Genomic DNA, 20964 nt, shown 5'->3' with positions numbered 1-20964 from the left:
GGTTTCTTTTAGACTTCTTTTGAACTTCTTATAGTCTTGTTTTAGACTTCGTTTAGATTTCTTATGTACTTTTGTTAGGCTTCTTTTAGGTTCCATTTAGACCTCTTTTAGACTTCTCTTAGACTTCTATTAGGTTTCTTTCAAAGGCTTCTTTGGATTTATTTTGGAACTCCTTTTTAAATTTCTTTTAGATTTTTTCTAGACTTTGTTTGGACTTCTTTTAAAATTTTAGACTTTTAGACTTCTTGTAGACTTGTTTTAAATTTTTTTAATATCTTTGTTAGACTTCTTTCAAACTTGTTTAAGGTTTCGTTTTGACTTTTTCTAGACTTTTTTTAGATTTCATTAAGTCTTTCTTTTAGACATCTTTCAGACTTCTTATAGACTTCGTTTAGACTTCTTTTGGACGTTTTTAAGGCTTCTTCTAGATTTATATTAGACTTCTTTTAGTTTTCTTTTAGTCTTCTTTCGTACTTTTGTTACACTTCTTTGAGACTTTTTTCAGACTTTTTTAGACTTCTTTTAGGTTTCATTTAGACCCCTTTTAGATTTCTTTTAGGCTTCTATTAGGTTTCTTTCTTTCTATTGGCTTCTTTGGATTTATTTTAGAGCTCATTCTTAAATTTCCTTTAGATTTCTTCTAGACTTCTTTTGTTTGACTTCTTTTTATACCTCTTTTAGGTTTCTTTTAGACCTCTATTAGACTTTCTATTGGATTTCATCTAGACTTGTTTCAGACGTCTTTTAGACTTGTTTTAAATTTTTTAAATATTTTTGTTAGACTTCTTTTGAACTTCTTTTAGTTCTTTTTTTAACTTTTTCTAGCCTTCTTTTAGTTCTTTTAGACTTCTTTCAGACATCTTTTACACTTATCTTAGACTTCTTTTGAACTTCTTTTGAACTTTTTCTAGTCTTCTTTTAAACTTCGTTGAGACTTCTTTCATGCTTGTGTAAGACTTTTTTGATACTTTCTTCAGACTTTTGTTGGACTTCTTTTAGGTTTCATTTAGACTTCTTTTAGACTTCTCTTAAGGCCCAAACAGAATACTGCGTCAACGCACCCGTCAGTGTCAATTTGACAATAAACCCATAGGAAAACTGTCAAAATAACGCTGACGGACGCGTTGACGCAGCATTCTGTTTGGCCCTTTAGGCTTCTATTAGATTTCTTTCAGAGGCTTCTTTGGATTTATTTTAGAATTTCTTCTTAAATTTCTTTTACATAGTTTCTAGACTTTTTCCGGACTTCTTTTAGACTTCTTTTAGACTTGTTTTAGATTTTCTTAATGTCTTTTTTAGACTTCTTTTGAACTTCTTTTGGGTTTGTTTTTCTTTTTTTAGACTTCTTTTATACTTTTTGACGTAGGACTACGTCTCTCAGAAAGGAAGCTGCTCTCTCTGCCGAAAAACAAAAAAACGAAGACGGTGGAGAGGAGAGTAGGTAAGGAATAGGACTTGAACGATGCGCTAGCAGAGGTTCAGTCCTGATCCTCGTCTATCCTCAACACGCCGACTCATTGTGAGTCGACAAACGAAGATGTGGCTCCAACTCTCTACTCTCTGCTCTCTGCTGGAGGGTGTGCTGAAACAAAAGGAGAGCCGAACAACAGTCATGGCCAGTAGGATGGCTCAAATAAAATAATCTAAAAATATATAGCGTCAAGGATGATATAATAAGTCTCAATAAGTGAGATCTCAGCAAGCTTACCGGTCTTGCGACAGGACATTGTCCGAGTAAATATCATCTTCGGAATCTCGGTTTCGCCCAAGATGATATTTAACCTCGGAACACTTGCTCTGCAATTGTGGAGCACAAATAGTAAGCAGACTGCAGTATCTCGATTAGGGGAGATCTGGGGTGACATTGCGATTCTCGTTTCGAGTGATTTTGGTTCTTTTCGCCCACCTTTTAATGTGGTCGAAACGAACCAAAATCACTCGAAACGAGAATCGCAATGTCACCCCTGGTTGGCTTTGTCGATCAAGATAACTAGGTTCATAAACCTAGTCATCCCTGATTGGCACATGCCTCGCTCCAGCTACCAGCCTGTCCCTTCCTCAATAAGTTATAGGTAAGCTTGAAGCGTACAGTAAAAATAATACAACGGGGCATACCATAATAGTTCAAAATACTGGACGCAGTGGGAAGAGTACCCAAAAGAAGAGGAGAAAGGTAGCTGGTACAGGGAGTAATTCCAAAAAATCAAAAAATGCGACCGTCACGAAAAAATGAAACATTTTGAACGTTAATAAATCTACTAATTGTTAGTTTGAATACCAATCGATTCATAATAGATGTAGCAATTATGTGGTTTTCATGAAAATTTTCATTTCCAATCACTAAATAGTGAAATTTAACGAAAAGTTTCAGCTGGGTACCTTGCTTTACAGCAAAGGACAACAGTTAAACAACCTAAAGCCTAAATCGTCTGTTTAGTGTGGTTTCCATTTACAAAAAAAAGTAACAAAACCCCGCCGTCTCAACAGATCGAAGATTCTTCACGGCGTTTAAACCTATGCCAATTTGATATCTGTGCTTGGGAAGTACCGATTTTATCGTTTGAACCTTTAACCTAGACCAATTTGATGTCCTGAAAGTAATCAATATTGTTAAAGAGTAAAACTAACCCGTTTCTTTAACCGATTTTAACTTTAAACGTTAAACAGATTGCATCGATATACTGCAAGAATTAGTTCGAAACTGTTGTCTTGCACAGAAACAGGGCTAAAGGAATATTTGTGCAAGTGATGTGACGCAGCAATTCTCAAAGCGAGGAAAATCAGCGACTGTCTTATACGAAAATGATTTTTAAGCGTTTCATTTGCTGCTTTGCGCCAGTTGGTTGCTTGCAATTCTTTATATAGTTTCAATTGTATTTCTGTCAAGTATGCAAATAGCTGTGAAGTAGAGTGTCGAAAGGAAATAGTAAGATGCAGAGGACGGTAGCTAATTGATAATATTTTAACTGGCTGTTTACATGCTAGTTGTAAGACTATTATATTTCCAATCAAGCGCAATAAATGATGCTATCACCAATTTCGTGGAAGTAATCATCAAGTAATAAATCTAGCCAAATTTTCATCACTTTTTTGTCATCTTTTCATCACCGTCTTTTTGTGGTCTCTTCGTTGATTTTTCTTTGTATTTCCGTTATCTTTTCATCATTTTCATTTAGCAGGCTATCTGTACCTATACCTATATCTTTTTACCTGGTGGTCTACCTTTTCGAAAATTCATAACATTTTGATTACTGAAGTGATTTTATCCATATTAATTCGTTTGTAATTCGAATCAGATTCGGTGTAAACTCATTCGAAAAACATGTATTTCACGTGGTTTCTAACCACGGTTTCATTGGCCGTTATCAAAAGCAATATTGAAGTGCATATCCTTACTTTACCATTGTCATCGTTTCAAACTGGGTCGAATCGATGGTCGAAGTTTGAAGGATCTGATGATTGGAAATATCACTTAGATTCGCTTAATACAACTTTGCATTCCAGACATAGTTATAGATTTATGACAACAGAAACAGAAAGTTTACATGCCTAACATGAAACATCATACGAACAAAGGACATCTTTTTCCTTTCAAGAAACATGCAAAGAATCTATTCATTGGCAATAAAACACAAACGGGTTATGCGCTTTATATGCCACTGACATAAACTGTAACTCCCCATCAATTTGATGGGAAAACAATGTTCGAAGTAAAAACACGATGCAACCGACCGAGCAATGTGCTCCCTGCTCGTTAAGCTGGCAGGGAACAAGTCCCTACTCCCAGTGGCATCGACCCTATATGTGACAGCATCGCCATTGCACATATTGTTCGTAAATCTACCATTAACCTCTCCTATAACCTTCAACGATATTTTTCGATTATCTTCTATAGCCAAAATTATATGAGTTTCATGATTGTCCGGATTGCGTTCCCTTCCCCTGTTTGGGGCTAAATTTAGCAACGTACACACACAGTTAGCCTAGTGGCGAAGCTGAGATGTTTCGAAAAAGTTCCAAACTATGTTCAAAACTTTACAGCGTTCCAGTTCATTGTGCCAACAAAAATCGATCCAATAAATAATAGAGAGAGACCATATATAGTGCAAACCAAGCCCGAACAAAGTCATCAACTTTGGCATCGCCACATACCTTGGGCGTCACACAGAGCAAACACATTCTCTGACGACGTTCACGAACGGCACATATAAAACTAGCATAAAAGTTAATAATTTTGCCCATCCCTTGGAGCGCCCATTATGTCGGAATGCAACCCCGCTGCTGCTGCTGCTGTTGCTGGTGGCGAATGTTACTGTGCAACAGAGCTGTGTTCCAACCCGACGACGACGTCCTTCTCCTTCGAGACAACGACGACGACGTTGTCACAAGCAGACGTCTTGCCCTGCCTGCCCTGGTCCTGGCCCTAGCCCCGGCCCCGTCCAATCCGCACTAGGCAAGGCACTGACTGCCATAAAGCAGAAGGAGTTATGTTATGGCTGCTGTTGCGCCGCGTTAGAGTGTCTTCCATATCTCCACCTCTCTCTCTATCGAATCGAAAGGACCCCTAAGCATGGCTTTCCGATATACTTCGCCAGGCTCGATTGCACTCAACCGTACACAGCGCACACACGTACACACACACACTCATTTGTCGGGTTTTAGTCCCTCGTATTATGTTCGGAAAAATATGACACGAACGGAATTGGCTATTTGGACTCCTGGTTCCTAAGCAGGGCCGGGCCGGGCCGGATGAAGCATAATGTTGCTCCAATAAAATGATATTTCCAATCAATTTCATATTACGACCTAACTATGTAGTTTAATATGTTTGTTTATTGGGTTCTGAAAATGACACCGTAATTGGAAAATGCGGCATTGGCGTTCGGGTTAAGCGCCGCGGCGCCGCCATCGATGAGGTATGCGTCGATCGGATCCGGATGTGCGTGTTGTGCTTTTGATGGGTGCTTTAAGGACTCGGTAAATCTTAGCGCCGGCGATGTCGCAAGCGAAATATCCGGGGAGCGAAAGGGAGGGCTTGACTTAATGATCTGACAAAAACAATTTCGATTGGCGCACGCAAATGAAGTTGACAGTTCAATCAGATGGTGGAAGGATGAAATGAAATTTTACAAAATGGCATCATAATTTGTTTGAACTGGACTGTACTGTAATTGCTTTTATTGGTTTGGTTTGATGTTACAAACAGCAAATAGTTAATAAAATGGCCACATATTTAATGGTTTTACAACGATGCGTGAATATTGCCCATAAAATCCGCACAAAATAGACCTTGTTGTAACTTAATTACAAACGGCATCATTCGGTAATTACCTGGCCGGCTGACGCAATCAATGGAAGGCATTGCAGTACAGTAAACCAATCAACTCAAATCGACCATTTCCAAATTCACACAAATTAACCACGCGACAACGTTTCATCAACAATTCATCGGGGCAAATAGTTGCTGATTAAATTTTCCCAGGAAGTTACGCCAATGCCGCTGTTTCCCATCATCGCCACCGTCAGTCAACCAATTTTCCGGCGAAATGTAAACTGGCAGTTGCTCTATTGCTCCCTCTCTCTCTCTGTCGTTTTCCCACTCACACATACATACACAGACACAATCGGTCATCTAGCCAACCCAGAAGTCAGACAGCCAGCCAGCCAGCCACCCACCCAACCAGCCGCCCAGTTAGCTAGCCGACTTATCGCCTGGCAGGCAATCCTTTCCATTTCAAACAGACAATTCGACCAATCAAACACGGCACGACGGCGCGGCGCGGCGATGGCAAGAAGCAACAAATGGCACAATAGCGTGTCGGAAGAGTTGGAAAACAATTTCGGTACTATAAAAAAAATCCATCATCGAATTTTCTTTAGCCTTTTTTATTTTGCCCGCGCCGCCCACTCCGCCGTAGTGTGCACCGTTTATTTTTAGTACGCGAAATTTTCCACTCTAACGGGTTAAATTCCACTTGTAGCTGCTGATTTTTGCTGTGGCTCTCTTCCTATATCACCGTTTTATTTTTACTTCCCTATTTTTTCTTTTATTAATATCGAGTTGTCACAAGAGAAAAACAATCAAGCTAACAGATTTGTGATTTCCGTCAAACTAAACATATTTTATAAATGCTGTCACATGATGTAAATTAAATTAGAACTTTGACGTCCATTTTTCAATTTTATTTCAATTAAGTTTCCATCATAAAACGAAAATTTTGACCATTTAGAAGGCAATCAAAGAACCCTTTGCTTTTCGCCGTTCACAACCGGCCGTTAAACATTTTCGTGAGCCTCTTCGGTGCAGTTTTAAAATGGATAATTCCTCCGAGGTGGACCCGTCATGGGACGGCGTAGAAGAGGATTACACGGAGTATTGGCACTTCCCGTGGACGGTGCCGCTGCCCCGTGTGGCTATCCCGTACGCTTCGGATCACCATCATCATTCCATGGAACTTGCTCCGGCTCTTTTCGGCACGTACCCTCAGCTGCTGGATTCGATCGTCCTTCTACCGGTGATCGAAGAAATCGAAGAAGCCGAACTGGAAACCGGACCTGCTGCGCTTCACATCGAGGACGTTTCCGATACGAACCAAACTACTGATTCGCCAGAGGATCTGCCTTACATTGTGGAGGAACCAGAAGAAAATCACAGCGAAAAAGTAAAGGAAATTGAAAACAAGTGTGACGAATGTCCGGTGGAATCAAAATCCAGCGAACAACAACAACAGGAAGCAGATGGAAAATAATTTGCGATTTTTAACTCTGATGTTTTTTTAAGAAAATACATAAATTTTCAGTCTGAATTCTAATATTTTTGAACTTCAACCAATCTAACAGCACATTTCCCTTACTGACTCATGACTTTGGCTTTCCTTTTTTTTCTCAGATTCGACAACCCGGCCTCTGTGTCGTCAACCCCGACGCGGCAACTGTCGTACAACTATCTGGCGTCCGTCAATCTGTGGCTGCTGCTGTTTCCGTGCGATCTGTGCTGCGATTGGACCATGGGTACGGTTCCGCTGGTGGAAGGATTCTCCGATCCGCGCAATCTGATGACGCTCGCCGCGTACGGACTGATTGCCGTCCTGGTCTGGGTGGCCTTCATCCAACCGGACCACCGGCAAAAGTCGGCCGTCATCGTGATGGTGAGTAGCTATGCAATTGCGTTTATCATCTACATCTTGAGGGATCTTGATTTATGTTGTTTAAATTTAAAGTTGTACTGGACTTTAAGGTGGAATGCGATCAAGTGGTTATTCAACTAAGAAAATAAAGATTCCGAGTTTTTCAAATTTCACGAACTTTCGAAGAAAAATTCCAGTTTGTTTCAAACAAGTTGTCATTTTTGCCAACCTTTCTTTCTTTAGAATACCATAACTTTTGAACAACTGAACCGATTCTGATGTTTTAGCAACAAACAAAAGCACTTCATTAAACTTTTAAAAAGTCTTGATTTTTTAATACGCCCATTTTAATCATTATCAGTAGATCTGCTAAGAAAACAAGACACAGACATCAAAATTGTTCATTACCAGTGCAACTGCAGACAAACGTGTGATTGATGAAGAGTAAATTTGTATATTCTCGCTTTGGAAAATTTAATTGGAATCTTTGGAATCATTTTCTCCACGATTTCTTAACCTCCCAAGCACTGACGATACAAATCTACACGGTCGAATTTCTCTGTTATTACCACTACTTTTATTTTCAAATTTCATTTGAAAAATCGTACAATAAGAAGTTCGAAGGATCCATGACTGCAAAAGCCTAGAAGTTTGATTAGAAGAGATTGCAAAGTCAAAAAGTTCAGATGTGCAATAATTCAATCGTTTTTGAAGACCGAGCTAGCAATTCAGATAGATTAGGCCAAATGGAGCTAATCTTGCTATTCTAGTTCTACTTTTACCAGTTCTAGTTACAAATTACTTACTTATCTAACTCTACTGCAACCAACCCTGGCCTCTTTAGTTCTCTCAATGTTGCTTTATCAGTTTCAGGCTCTTTGAATTACTCTATTTTGTACGCTTGGGTACGCTCTACTGTGGACTCTAGGAGTCTTAACTTTGGATTATCCCAAATTGGGACTCTTGAATTCTCTCTTTTTCAGATTCTTAGATTCTTCAATTTTCTTAATTTTGGAAGTTCTTTCAATTGGGGACTCTTTAAATAAACCAAATTTCAGCCTCTTGAACTTCGAATTCTTTCAATTATAGACTCTTGGATTCGCTCAATTTTAAACTTTTGGTTTCACCCAATTTTGGGCTCAACAATACTCTGTATTGTTGTGTCTTTGAATTGCTCAGTTTCAGACTCGTGCATGAATTTTCTTAATACAAGAGGATACAATCTCAGTCAGTCACAATCTCACCCTCAGAATCTTGGATTCGCCCAGTTTTAGGTTCTTAAATTCTCTCGATGTTGGACTCTACTATTTCCATTATTTTTAACTCTTGGATTCTCTTAATTGTAGAGTTTCGGAATAAAGGATTCGCCCAATTTTGGACTCTTGCATTCTCCCGATTTTAAACTATTGGATTTTTGGACAATTTAGGATTTTTAGATTCTCTCAATTTTAGCTTCTTGAACTCTTTCCATTTTAGACTGTTTCATTCTCTCAATTATGGACTCTAGGATTTTTTCATTTTTGAAACTATCGAAGTTCGGATTCACTCAATTTTGAACTATTTAATTCTCTGAATTTTGGACCCTAGGATTTTTTAAATTTTATACTCTTGTATTCTCCCGATTCTAGACTTTCGGAAGTATGGATATGGATTTTGGGCATTCAGATTTTCTCAAATTTTAACTTTAATTTGCTCAGAATAGGACACCAAATGAACTGCTGCTTTGCACGAGATGGCGCTTTTCTAGTGGTAGTGAAATCAAAATTTCTCGCTAATCTATGATTACCTGCCTAAAAAACAATCACTAATCACATTTTGCTTGTGGTACAGTTACTGTGTTATGGCCATAGACTAATCTCATATTTTTAGTCTTGACCTTGAAATGCGGTCATACATATGAGTCATTCCACGCGAAGTGTCCGAGCCCCGTGTAATCGACCTCCACGAATTTGAACCAAATTTTGCCAGATTGTTCGTTTTCGGCCAGGAAGTAAAAATCCAAAATTTGGTGCCGATCTGACATTTCCTCGATCAATGGGAGCACCTCCATTTCTAAGGAAAATACAATTTTTTGTCAAAACCTCTTATTTTCTTTTGCTTATATCGCCGAAAGTATTGAGTTTAGAAAGACACTATTTTCACAATTTCAAAGGAAATCACCCAAGGAATTCGAAAAAGACATTATTTTTAAGCATCAGTGCTGCCAAGTATTTTTAAGCTCAATTTTAAAACTAAATTTACATTTTTCTCTCAATAAAGACAATTTTAACTCAAGAATTTCAACTTCTTCGTGTTTGGCAGATTTTTTTACATAAGAATCACTCCCGAGGTATTCTTTATTGATCCCGACATATAGCGTTTTAAATTAAGCAATACCCCATTTTTTTTTGTAAAATTATAACTAATAACTAATATAACTTATGTTGCATTGTGTGTCATAAAAAACGCTGATATTTTTAATATGTGTTGGATAGGACGGGAATAGGCAATTACGACGAAACAGCAACATACCCTGTCACAATTAATTTTTATACGTAACGTTACAATCTAGAATGATGACGTCATAGCGTTCGGTATAGCGCATTCTATCTACCGCCCCTTTTACTTACATTATCATTGGCTGCACGCTTAAAAATTTTATTATAAAAAGCTTTTAGTCACCGTTTTGCCCACAAGAGGGTGTTACTTTTGCGTCTTTTCGGATATATATGAGATTTTGCAAAGTGAACTATATTGCTAATATAATACATTTGATGCAGTCTCCTGTCGAACGTACGATGAGGAAGAGCTTGAGGTCGTCAACATAGATAATCGGTCTAATGGTATAACTTGGTAGCCGTCGTTGAAGACTAACGAAAAAAGCAATGGCCCCAGGTTACTTCCTTGGAGTATGCCCGAGCAGTTTGTAAAGAATTGCGGTTCATGACTTCCAATATTTACAGATAGAGTTCGATCAATAAGGTATGAGTTGAACCATTCTATCGTCTTGGGCGACACCCCAAGGTGTTCAATTTTTGCCAATATGATCAACGCAGTCAAATGTCGCCTTTATATCAGTATACACGGTGTCGACTTGGGCTTCTCCTTTCATACCATCAATGCAATATTTTATGCCTAATTCAATCGACAGAGTGCACCGTAAGGCTACAGTACCTACCAGAAGAGATTCCTCCTTTTTCTGATGCTGCATGGTGATTGATTGTCTTATTTGGCCAGGTTTGGGAAGCTGTCACTATTTAAATCCGACCAAGTATTAGTACAACGACAATGGCGTAGCTGAGGTCAGTGATGCCAAATCTAAAAATTTAGAAATTTTCTACGGACCCATCATACGAATCAAGTGCACGTATTCACGGATTTGAATGAACTCTACGGAAAAGGTTGAAAGCGTTACTTTATTCTTTAAGAACTGACATCAAAGTTTCTTGTAGAGTTCTGATCGAAAGAATAGTAAAGAGGATTTATTTTAAAGAATGCTGTCATGCTGTTGCTGTCAATGTGGATGCTGTCATGCTGTCAGTACGAAGGTTCATTCTTCACTTTGACATAGATAACTAAAATACGCTAAACGGCGACAAAAAATAAACAAAAAATACAATAAAAAGACGTTTAAAAGCCTTAAAACGATGCAGGCAACAGGCAAAAAATATGACGAATATACGCCAAAATGACGACGAAATTATGATAAAAAGTCGCACGAAAATACGATGTAAAGAAGCAAGAAAGATATTATAAAACGACAAAAATACGACAGACAGATGACAAAGGAAATGGAAAGGTGTCGAAAAGACAACGAACGATGAACAACGACGAAAAAGCGAGGAAATAAAAGGGAAAGATGACGGAAAAGCGATGACAAGTAGACCAAAAGACGTTGAAGAACACATACGGTGACAAAAATAGGATGAAACGACGCCGAAAAACGTGCGATGCCAAAGAAGACAATAAAAACGACGAAAGCACTATAAAACTTATAGTATAATTAGATGCAGAAAAGTTGAAGAGACGCTAAAACGACGGAAAAATAACGATAAGGCGACAAAAAAGTATAAAATTTACGACAAACAGCCGGTAACAAGAGCAACCAAAACCGTCGCAGAAGACGGTAATAATGACAACAGATTGGTGAAAAAAGAGACGTTGTAAACTTGCAAGAAAGCCAAATGTTAAAAAAACGAAAAACAGACATTAAGAAAAGGATGACATGCATGACAGCAAAAAGTGATAGAATATGCAAAACAAAAAAGCCGGAAAAATGATGGCAAAAAACAAAGACGAAAAAACCAATCGACGAAAAGTGAAAAATGAAGGACAGAAAAACAATGGCAAACATCGAAAATCAAGAACGACAGTCGAGAGTAAACGTCCGTCACTAATTTAGGTCAAATGCCAAATGTGTCATGAACTGATTTGATATAAAAAAATCATTAATTTTCACTTTTCAGCAAAACTAACAATAAACGAAGTACAAATGCCGGTTAAACTTTCATTTAAACTAAAATATGATACAAATCTTGCAAAATTTTATATTTTTGCCTTAATTTTGAAACTAAATTATAACTCTTTCTTCAGTGATAAATATGACAGATTTCAAAACTACGGATGTTTCTTCAGCAAAGCCTGGCAATGCTGACTGTGATTTCCAAGGAGTAAATTCCGACAAATCCCCGTAGGTTAATTCAGGAATACTGGTCAATTGTAAAGAATGGAAGTTTTCCATCAGTTTTTTCTTTCATTTGCAACCAAATTAGTTTATAACTGCCGAAGTAACATGATTTGGAAACAGGTTTTTTGTATTCATTGGCTTTTTTGGAAATAATACTTTGGATAAGTGCATCGATCAGCGTTATCAAACAATATTGAAATTAATATTGTCGCTCGTTTTTGCCTAGGGTTTGCAGGTAGTCAGCTTATCTGAATTTCAAATGTGACTAAACCTAGGGAAGCAGAAGTGCCCGATATTGAAAAGCCAGTAATTTTCCCAAGATCAACATGAAACCAAATAGACAAAGTTCTTTCCACTATAAGATTGATTTTTGATACAGCGATTTTTGATCCTCGTAGCAGTATGGTCATAGAACAGCTCTGAAGTTAAACCACAGACATAACTCTTGGAAGAAAAATCAACCTAAATTATCGTACCTCACATTTTGCTTGAACACTGGCACCATCTATGATCGACATTCCCAAATATCAAATAACAACAGGAGTATCCCTTGAACTAGCAAGTATTTTTATGGGGTATTCCCCTTTTGACGTAAGACTACGTCTTTGTTTACTATACTAGTACTAAGTAGCACTTTGTGAAAACGAAAATAGAAGTGTAACGTTTAAATGAAAGATTTCAAATGCTAATAACTACTGTACTACTGAACGAAACTGAACAATTTATATTTCGTTGATTAGACAAAATGATCAGCAATTTTATGGAGGGGGTAAGAGAGTTTTTTATCAGCAATTTTATGGAGAGGGTAAGAGAGTTATTTTAGTTATATTTTATTGGTTATTTTAGAAGGTAAGATTTTTTTCTATGGTGTACTGAGACCCCTTCCCTTTCTAAGAGGGGGGGGGGCTCCCATACAAATGAAATATAAATTACCTCATAATGGAACCAAATTTGACATGTCGGGGTTTCAGAAGGCAAGATATTTTTCTATGGTGAATTGAGACCTCTTTAGGAGGGGGGGGGGCTCCCATACAGATAATATACAAATTTCCTTATAACTCGAGAACTAATCAAGCAAATGGAGCCAAATTTGGCATGTGGTGGAAGGATAATGACTCTCATACAAATAAAACAGAAATTTTTGCGTATGTGCCATATTTTGAGCTAGGGTGAAGAACTAGTTTTAAGCAGTCTAAGCGGGTCACTGATTGTTTTACCTTATTACAAGCGATATTCTAGCTATCTTTAGTTCTTCAAGCTGTTACCATTGGAAGACACTATTGTTGAGCTAAACTTTTGATTTTTCGCTTTAAAAGTTGGAGCGGCGGAACTAATTTTGAACAGACCGAACCTATTTTCACCCGCAAGGTGCTTTTTTAAGCAATCCTGAAATCTGAATTTTTTTACGTCCCCTTAAAAAATCCCTCGAACTTTTCCCCCTATTCAGTAAGCTCGCGTTCCTATCCGCGACCTACTAATCGGCATCTGATGCGTAATCGGCATAGACGCGTAAAATGCCATCTGTCTAAATTGTTTATCGGGGCATACACTCACCGCACCGTTCGGCAAACGGTATTCGTCATCTCTTTTGTTCTCTAGTGTTCTTATGGGAAACTGCGAGTTTGACGTCTCACTAGCAGTTCATAAGGATGGTGGGAGAACAAAAGAGGTAAACAGAGCAGTACAAACGATGCGACTTAGAACAGTGTTGTCAAAGCAAATAACATTGAAACATTTCGTTGCTTTATTAAATCACTGAGAAAATCTTCGAAAATTATTGAAAAAGCTGTCTTTTGTGTTGTTTTTAATAAAGAAAAATTAATTATGAACATACATTTCTCTTGAAAGTATTGAACCACGTTTTCGCCATAGGAGGTTTCAGTTAATTTCAAACTTAAAATTCTTATTTCCAGAACCGAAACAGTGTCTTGGCAACACGATAGTTCATCAGTTGTGCTACAGCTGCTGCTACTGGTGAACAGGTTCCATCAATTCAGAATTTGTTTTCAGTTTTGTTAGAAAATAATAAAACTTTCGGCTAGTGACAAAGCCTTATATAATAGAAAAAAAAGAGAGTGAATAATATGGTATGTGACAATTGAGTGCTTGACTTTTAGAATGGTTGTAATCAGTGCTGAAAAATGTGATGGATTCGTTAGTAGCGAGGTGGCGATTGCCTTCAGCAGCTGAAAAATGTACGTTTCTGGACAACAATTTTTAATTCATCATATTTCTTGTCGGAAACCCAATAAATTGTGTTTGTGTGAATCAAATGTATGGTTAAGTGATTTGTGAAGATGATCCTATCAAAAGATTTTGAAAATATGAATAAAAAAGAGCATTTTCGGCTCATTTATGTTCAACTGATTAAAATAGGTGACACTGCTTAACTCGTTCCTTACCCTATATAACAAACGGTAAGCAGTGAAAGTAAAACTAGTAAAACCTTCTCCGAGCAAGAGATAGTGAAACGACGCCGCTAACTTAAATGCCATTCATGTCAAAAGAGAAGGGCATTCAAATGGCACGTCATAATGGCGATGAACGTGCTTTGGCTTTATTGTTAGTTGTAACCAATGGCCCTTTTAAAGGCCACAAGCAAATAAAAGTAAGATTATTGAAACATGATCATATTTAATACAATGATCTGTAGGCTGGTCATTCAATACTATTTCAACCTTTATGATGCACACAAGTGATTTTTAAAAGAAATCTCTATGTCTCAATGGTTGCAGGCGCTGTATTTATGAACCCCCATCCACGTATTTTCAAAGTCACCATTGCATTCAAGAATTGAATTCAATTGAAGAATTGAATCTGAATGTTCGCTCTTCTCTTTTAAACATTCACTTAAACAATGGCACTCACAGATAATTATAAACATACATATGCCAGAAATGCAATTTACATTAGTCTTGTCTTTGATCTAATGATCTGATATAGTCCTACGTCACCCTTTCGTACAACGCTTAGAGTTGTATACCTTGTAGTTTTTTCGTTAAAAAGCGCCAATTTGACCAAAACGGAGACATTAACAACTAAGCCCAAATTTGAAATGATGGTTTAATTGGCGCGAAGAATGGAAAATGAGTGTTATGTCTGTTTATCTGTGGGCAAACTGTTTACTAAGAATTCGACTGTGAAACTAGCCTCAATTATTATGACCCAAGTGCAAATGTTGCTCGAGCAACGGCACCAGTGCAAGTAAGCGCTCAAAACTAGGAAAAGATCCCCCTCCCCGCGGTCGGTTGTTCTATTACTGAGGACGGGTTCGCTAAGCTACCCGTGACTGCAAAACTGAACGGAACGGAACGAGTAGGATGCGAATCCAGCCGGATAAAATACGGACGGAACAAAGAACAAAACGCCGATGGACGACGAACGTCGGAGGAAGATTGCCCGTTCGCTAACCGCGCCGTCGTCGTCGTCGTCGTCGGTTGCGTCTTCGCTGAAGTTTCGAAAGAAAAACACCAACGCGGATTTGCCTTCCGGAGGTCGGCTCGGCTTCCGCGCGCTGTAAAAGCACGTGAAAACGACAATAGGATAAGCGTGTGTGTGGTGCGGTGCGCGGTGTGGTGTGTGGTTGGTGGCGGTCAGAAGAAAAATTGCTGCTCTGGCTGCTTTTCTCAAATTGCTTTCGTTTTATATGTAAATCAAGTGTTCGCCGCTGTGCCATGTGCCGTTGTGCGCGCGCCATGTGGGTATGGCTCTGACTTCCCTTGTCTGTTGGGAAATAATAGAGGGTAATCTGTGGGAGAAATGGAAAATGGATAATTTCGAAAATTTCTTCTGAATGAAAAAATGTGCCGCTGGGAGCAAGGAGTATAATCGAGCTCGGTACAAGCCAATCGGCCACGTTGCGATGCACTGCGACTGACTGGAAGCAACGATGGGATGCGAGCTCCTATATGGAACCGATTTTTCGCTTCTCAAGATGTGGAGAGAATTGCTTAGGGTTCTAGCTTAGGTACGTACCTACGTATGATGTGACTAACGGGGAAAATCCAGTCGGAAAATCGGCGCGCCACTCGAAAGCTGGTTGGAAATTTCTCGCACAAAAGAAAGCATCAACAAAGCGTGTACATATTTCGCATCTTAAGTATTTGCAAAAAAAGGAAGGGGCGGAAGAGTTTGCCAGATGATTTTGATTGCTCTGTAGTAGGGGAAATATGAGGCAACTTACTTATTTGGAAGACTTTCAGGAAAGTTTTTTGTCACTCTGTCGTTTACTGTACTTTGCACAGTGATTGACGCTTATCGCGTTTCTATTGAATCACAAAATTAAGTGAACGTTTTTGTCACACTTAAAAATAACGTAAAAGTACTAAAAGTACTATGGTTTGCACGGAGATTAAGGAGTCTTAATACGCCTTTGTTCGATTAGCCAACTTGCCAGTGATTTACTACAGAGTGTAACACTCGACAACATCAAACAAGTGATTTTGCGTTGGGTCAGCTACTAGAGAGAGGAGCAGCAACGAAATCGAACGGAAACAGGATGGATGCTATTTATGGCGAAAGAACCGGTTTCAGATTTGGATCTCATGTCCCTATCTACCGATTCTGACTTGATAAGCTACGGTAAAGAAGATTTAGTTTGTCCTCCCCGAGACAGAGGACCAGGTACAACGGAAAGGCGACGATAGTGGCAATAAATAAAAACCCAGCCTCGATGATATGACGGCAACAGCTCGCACCGGTCGGTGGTGGTGCGGTGAGGAGTGGATCTGGTTGGTGACTGAACTCTGCCAAACTAGTCGATCAATACATCCGCCCCTGGCACACGGCTATATGTGTTTCATGACCCTTGAGATGTCGGTTTGGGAAACGAACGAGAAGAAAAACCTGATAAGGTTATGCGATTATGCTGCTGACAGAACTGCAAAAAATCCACAAGAGCTGTGGAAAGCTGCTTGACGCAGGGTTTTTCTCTGCTTTCATGTGTGTCATTCGGTTTCAACTTCTTAACAAGCGAACGGCTCCTTCGTGGGGTTGCATTACGAATTCATGACATAACAAGAAAATGCTGAAACCCCTTTGTGACCGAAGTGGAACGCTGCTGAAAGCTTGCACGGGCGGAGACCTCCTTTTGCCGGCTTTGTCTTTCGGTGGTTCGAAATCGGTAAGTTCTTCGAAGAATCGCTTTCGTCCTGGGTAACGAATAGTGAGCAAACACAATTTTTCGCTTCACTGTAACAATTGAACAATGTGTAAGTTCTGCAAAGCATACATTTGCCGGCAAGGACCGCTCGTCTTGGCACCCGTAGCCGACTCGTAGAGGATGTAGCGTAAGGGTTTTGCAGTCTTTGGAAAGCACAAAAAATGGCGAACTTCTTTTGTCGTTCAATTCCGTTTACTTGAAAGAAACATCCATTCAGCACAGTTCTGTCAAGCAGTTTGTTACCCATTTCCGCTAAATTGTCCCATTAGGAACGTGAATGGCAAAAACAAAACGAAGGGAGGGCAGGAATTTCCCCGAACCATTCACTGCTGCACCAGCCAGCAGTCACGTTCGTGGATCACTCAAACACATCATTTCTCGGGCGTGTACAAGAAGTAGGAAGTTGAGCGACGTATTCGATTTTTCGGACAGTCATTTCCGCTTGCCACTTATTCGGAGGAAGCTTTCCGGTGAGTAGCAGCACCGGAAACCGGCGTCTATTTCGATTGGTGGAAAATCTTAAGAAAGAGCGAAAGAAAGGTTGACGTTGGAACCTGGCTGCTGGGGCTATTAGCGAGCGCTTAGGTGTAATTTTTTTTGTAGAACATGAATTCTTTGCTTTATATCTTGTATTGATCCGATTTTGCGTGAGTTGCTTCTACTGAGTTTATTTCAAATTAAATTAACTTGAAAGAGAATACACCAATTATAAATTGTGCGATTCCAACATTCCAAAAGTCCAAAATGGAGAGAATCTAAAAGTGGTCAATTTTGAAAACCCAGTAATCCAAAATTGAGCGAATCGAAAATTTCGCGAATTCAAATTTGAGAGAATCCAAGTTTCGAAAATCCATAATTGATAGAATCCTAAATTTAGGGAATCCAGGAGTCCGAAACTGAGAGTATCATATGTACTGAGTATGCTGAGAGTAAGTGTCTGAAATTAAGCGATTTGAAAATTGTATAACTTTTATAGTTATAACTTGAGCGAAACCAACGCTGGAAAACTGATGGAATTCAAGATTCCAAAAGTTCAGAATCGATGGAATGCAAAAGTTCAAAATTAAAAATATCGCAGGGTCCAAAATTTCGAGAATTCTGTACCTATAGAAATGGATTCCTGTCTGTCTGTCTGTCGGTATGTTCCTTATAGAATCGAAAACTACTGAACCGTCCGGCGTGGAAATTTGCATGTAGGGGTTTTGGGGCTGAGGAAGGTTCTTATGATGGTTATGAGACCCTTCCCCCCACTAAGAGGCGGGGCTCCAATACATATGAAACACAAATTTCTGCATAACTTGAGAACTAATCAGGCAAATGGAACAAAATTTGACGGAGATAAGAATTTTTTTAATGGTGCATTGTGACCCCTCCCCTCTTTAAGAGGGGAATTATGACCACTCACCCTTTAGGAGGGGGGCTCCCATACAATTGAAATACAAATTTCCTCATAACTCGATAACTAATCAAACAAATGGAACCAAATTCAGATGTGAAGGTTTTTGGAGGCAAGAATTTTTTCTATGGTGAATTAAGACCCCTCCCCACTGTAGGAGGGGGCTCCTATTCAAATGAAATACAAATTTTCTCATAACTCGAGAACCAATCAATCAAATTGAACCAAATTTGGCATGTAAAGGTTTTTGGAGGCAATATTTTTATTCTATGGTAAATTATGACCCCTCCCCATTTTAAAAGGGGGGGGGAGGGCCCCATATAAATGAAATACAAGTTTTCTTATAACTCTAGAGCTACTCAAGCAAATGGAACCAAATTTGGCATGTAGGTGTTTTAGGAGGCAAATTGTTTTCTATGGTGAATTGAGACCCCTCCCCCTATAAGCGGGGGGCTCCCATACATATGAAATACTAACTTCCTCATAACTAGAGAACTAATCAAGCAAATGGAACCAAATTTAGCATGTGGGGGACTTTGTAGGCAGAATTTCTCTATGATGGTATGAGACCCCTCACCCCTGTGGTAGGGGAATAAGGACTCTCATACAAACAAAACAGAAATTTTTGCGTAACTCAGAAACTAATCGAAATCGAGAAATTTTAGACTCTTCCATAAAACATAACAGACAATAACAAGACCACCAAAAACTATCTGCAGCCCCCCGCAGAAATCACGGTTTTATAACACAGAAATTGTTACTTGGGGGGCTTGGGATGGCTGGAGCTATATTGGACGCTTCTCATTTGCCTTCCCCATTTCATACTCCGCTCGCTGAAACTAATACAAGTGCACCTAAAATACAGCTGAGTACGAGCACCCTACAAACACGCTCTTATCCGTGGCAGGATTTCCCGATTTCCCGATTAAATCCACTTATTAGTGAAAGGAACCTTTGTTATATCATCTTATTTATCATTTGAGTTAGAAATCGACAAGTCTTCGGAATATAATTCAACTCTTGTTAACGTTGTGTCAGATATTATCAATACGTATTTAATATACTTAGTGATGTCCGGTAATCGCTCGATTAATCGAGTAATCGATTAGAACATGTAATAATCGAATAATTTGTAATCGAATACTGCGGGCACGAATAATCGAATCGTTCAAAGAGGATAACAAATGCGAATAATCCTCATTATTCGTTCAGATTCGTCCGATTAATCGAATTTTTAAACGAAATATTCGAATATTTATAGTTGAATACTACAAGCACAGACAAACAGACATAACTCTTGGAAGAAAAATCAACAAAAATTATCGTACCTCACATTTAACCTGAACACTAGCACCATCTATGATCGACATTCCCTAATATCAGATAGCAACAAGGGTATCCCTCGAAGTAGCAAGTATTTTTTATGGGGAATCTTTCGTAAAAAAGCGCCACTTTGACCAAAACGGAGACATTCCCAACTAAGAACAAATTTGAAATGACGGTTTAATCGGTACGAAGAATGGAAAACGAGTGTTATGTCTGTTTGTCTGTGCTACTAGCACGATTACTGAACTAATCGATTAGTGCAAACAATGCTAACCGATTAATCGGTAGTAGAATAATTGAAAATTTCGGACATCACTAAATATACTATTTTACATTTAATATACTGAATAGCTTAGTGGAAAATGTGTCTTTCCAACGAAAAAATTGTATGCAAAGTTATTGAGCGTTATTGAGATTTCAGGAGCCAACGCTCCTCTGGAAATTTGAAGAAAAAAAATCGATTTAAAAAAAAAGGCCGCCATTTTGACAATTTTTCGAATTTTAATTTATCGCTAGGATTTAGGTATTCACCTTATGTTTCGAAATCATCATTCAAATACGTTCTCCAATATTCCGGTGGTTTCCACAAAATAAGTGATTTCTAGTGAGCATTCACGCGCTCAATTGCCAACAGTATAAATATCACTATTTTTGCATCCAAAAATTACAAGATACATATTTAAATACAAAACGCAACACTTAACTTTAATTCCAACATCTGAAAATTACGAAATTCCATTATTTGACTACTTTACAGAGTAGTTCTTAAGTGTTTTTTAAACCAATCAATATATTTCGCAACTACTAAGAGATAGACAGTTTCTATATTCAGAAAAGTTACTTACAATGTTCTACAACTTTTGTTAAGACACTTTATGCTTTGGATGCACTAAAAAACAAAAACTTGTGTCACCCTAATAATGTAAAAAGATGCGCTTAGTAAACTTCTCTAAAGACACATCCCCTGGAAACTCATGATTTTTTATGGTCGTGTTTTTAAGGTTTGGCTCCGGTGTGCATTGTCTTTGATTCATATCAGCAAAGTTTTCTTAAACAATTTCATCAAATTTTTATCAAATGCCTTTTGACCGATAAGACCATTTCTCGTCAAATTAGGCAGATATGCTCAGTTAACGCTCTGCCTCTCGTTTGATACTAAAATTATTGAAATATGATTTATCTGGTTAAAATCGTTATGCATTATTGTAAATTTTATTGTGTTACAGACGATTACTCATAACTTCCAAATTAAACGCCCAATATAAAAACAAATCAATAGTGACCTATG

At 38.5% G+C, this 20964-nt stretch overlaps 1 protein-coding gene across 1 annotated transcript in view; it reads left to right on the top strand.

Moving 5' to 3' along the window:
* LOC128735253 (protein O-mannosyl-transferase Tmtc3-like) overlaps nt 1-20964 on the top strand; it is a 450482-nt gene that overhangs the window by 384090 nt on the left and 45428 nt on the right. Inside the window, exon 7 of the mRNA XM_053829747.1 lies at nt 6890-7148. Coding sequence (XP_053685722.1) covers nt 6890-7148 — 259 coding nt within the window. The remainder of the gene's footprint in view (nt 1-6889; nt 7149-20964) is intronic.

Source organism: Sabethes cyaneus, chromosome 2 (assembly GCF_943734655.1).
Source record: "Sabethes cyaneus chromosome 2, idSabCyanKW18_F2, whole genome shotgun sequence".
Classification (NCBI taxonomy): domain Eukaryota; kingdom Metazoa; phylum Arthropoda; class Insecta; order Diptera; family Culicidae; genus Sabethes; species Sabethes cyaneus.
Note: the sequence above shows the minus strand (reverse complement) of the source record. Positions and strands in the feature narration are given on the sequence as shown.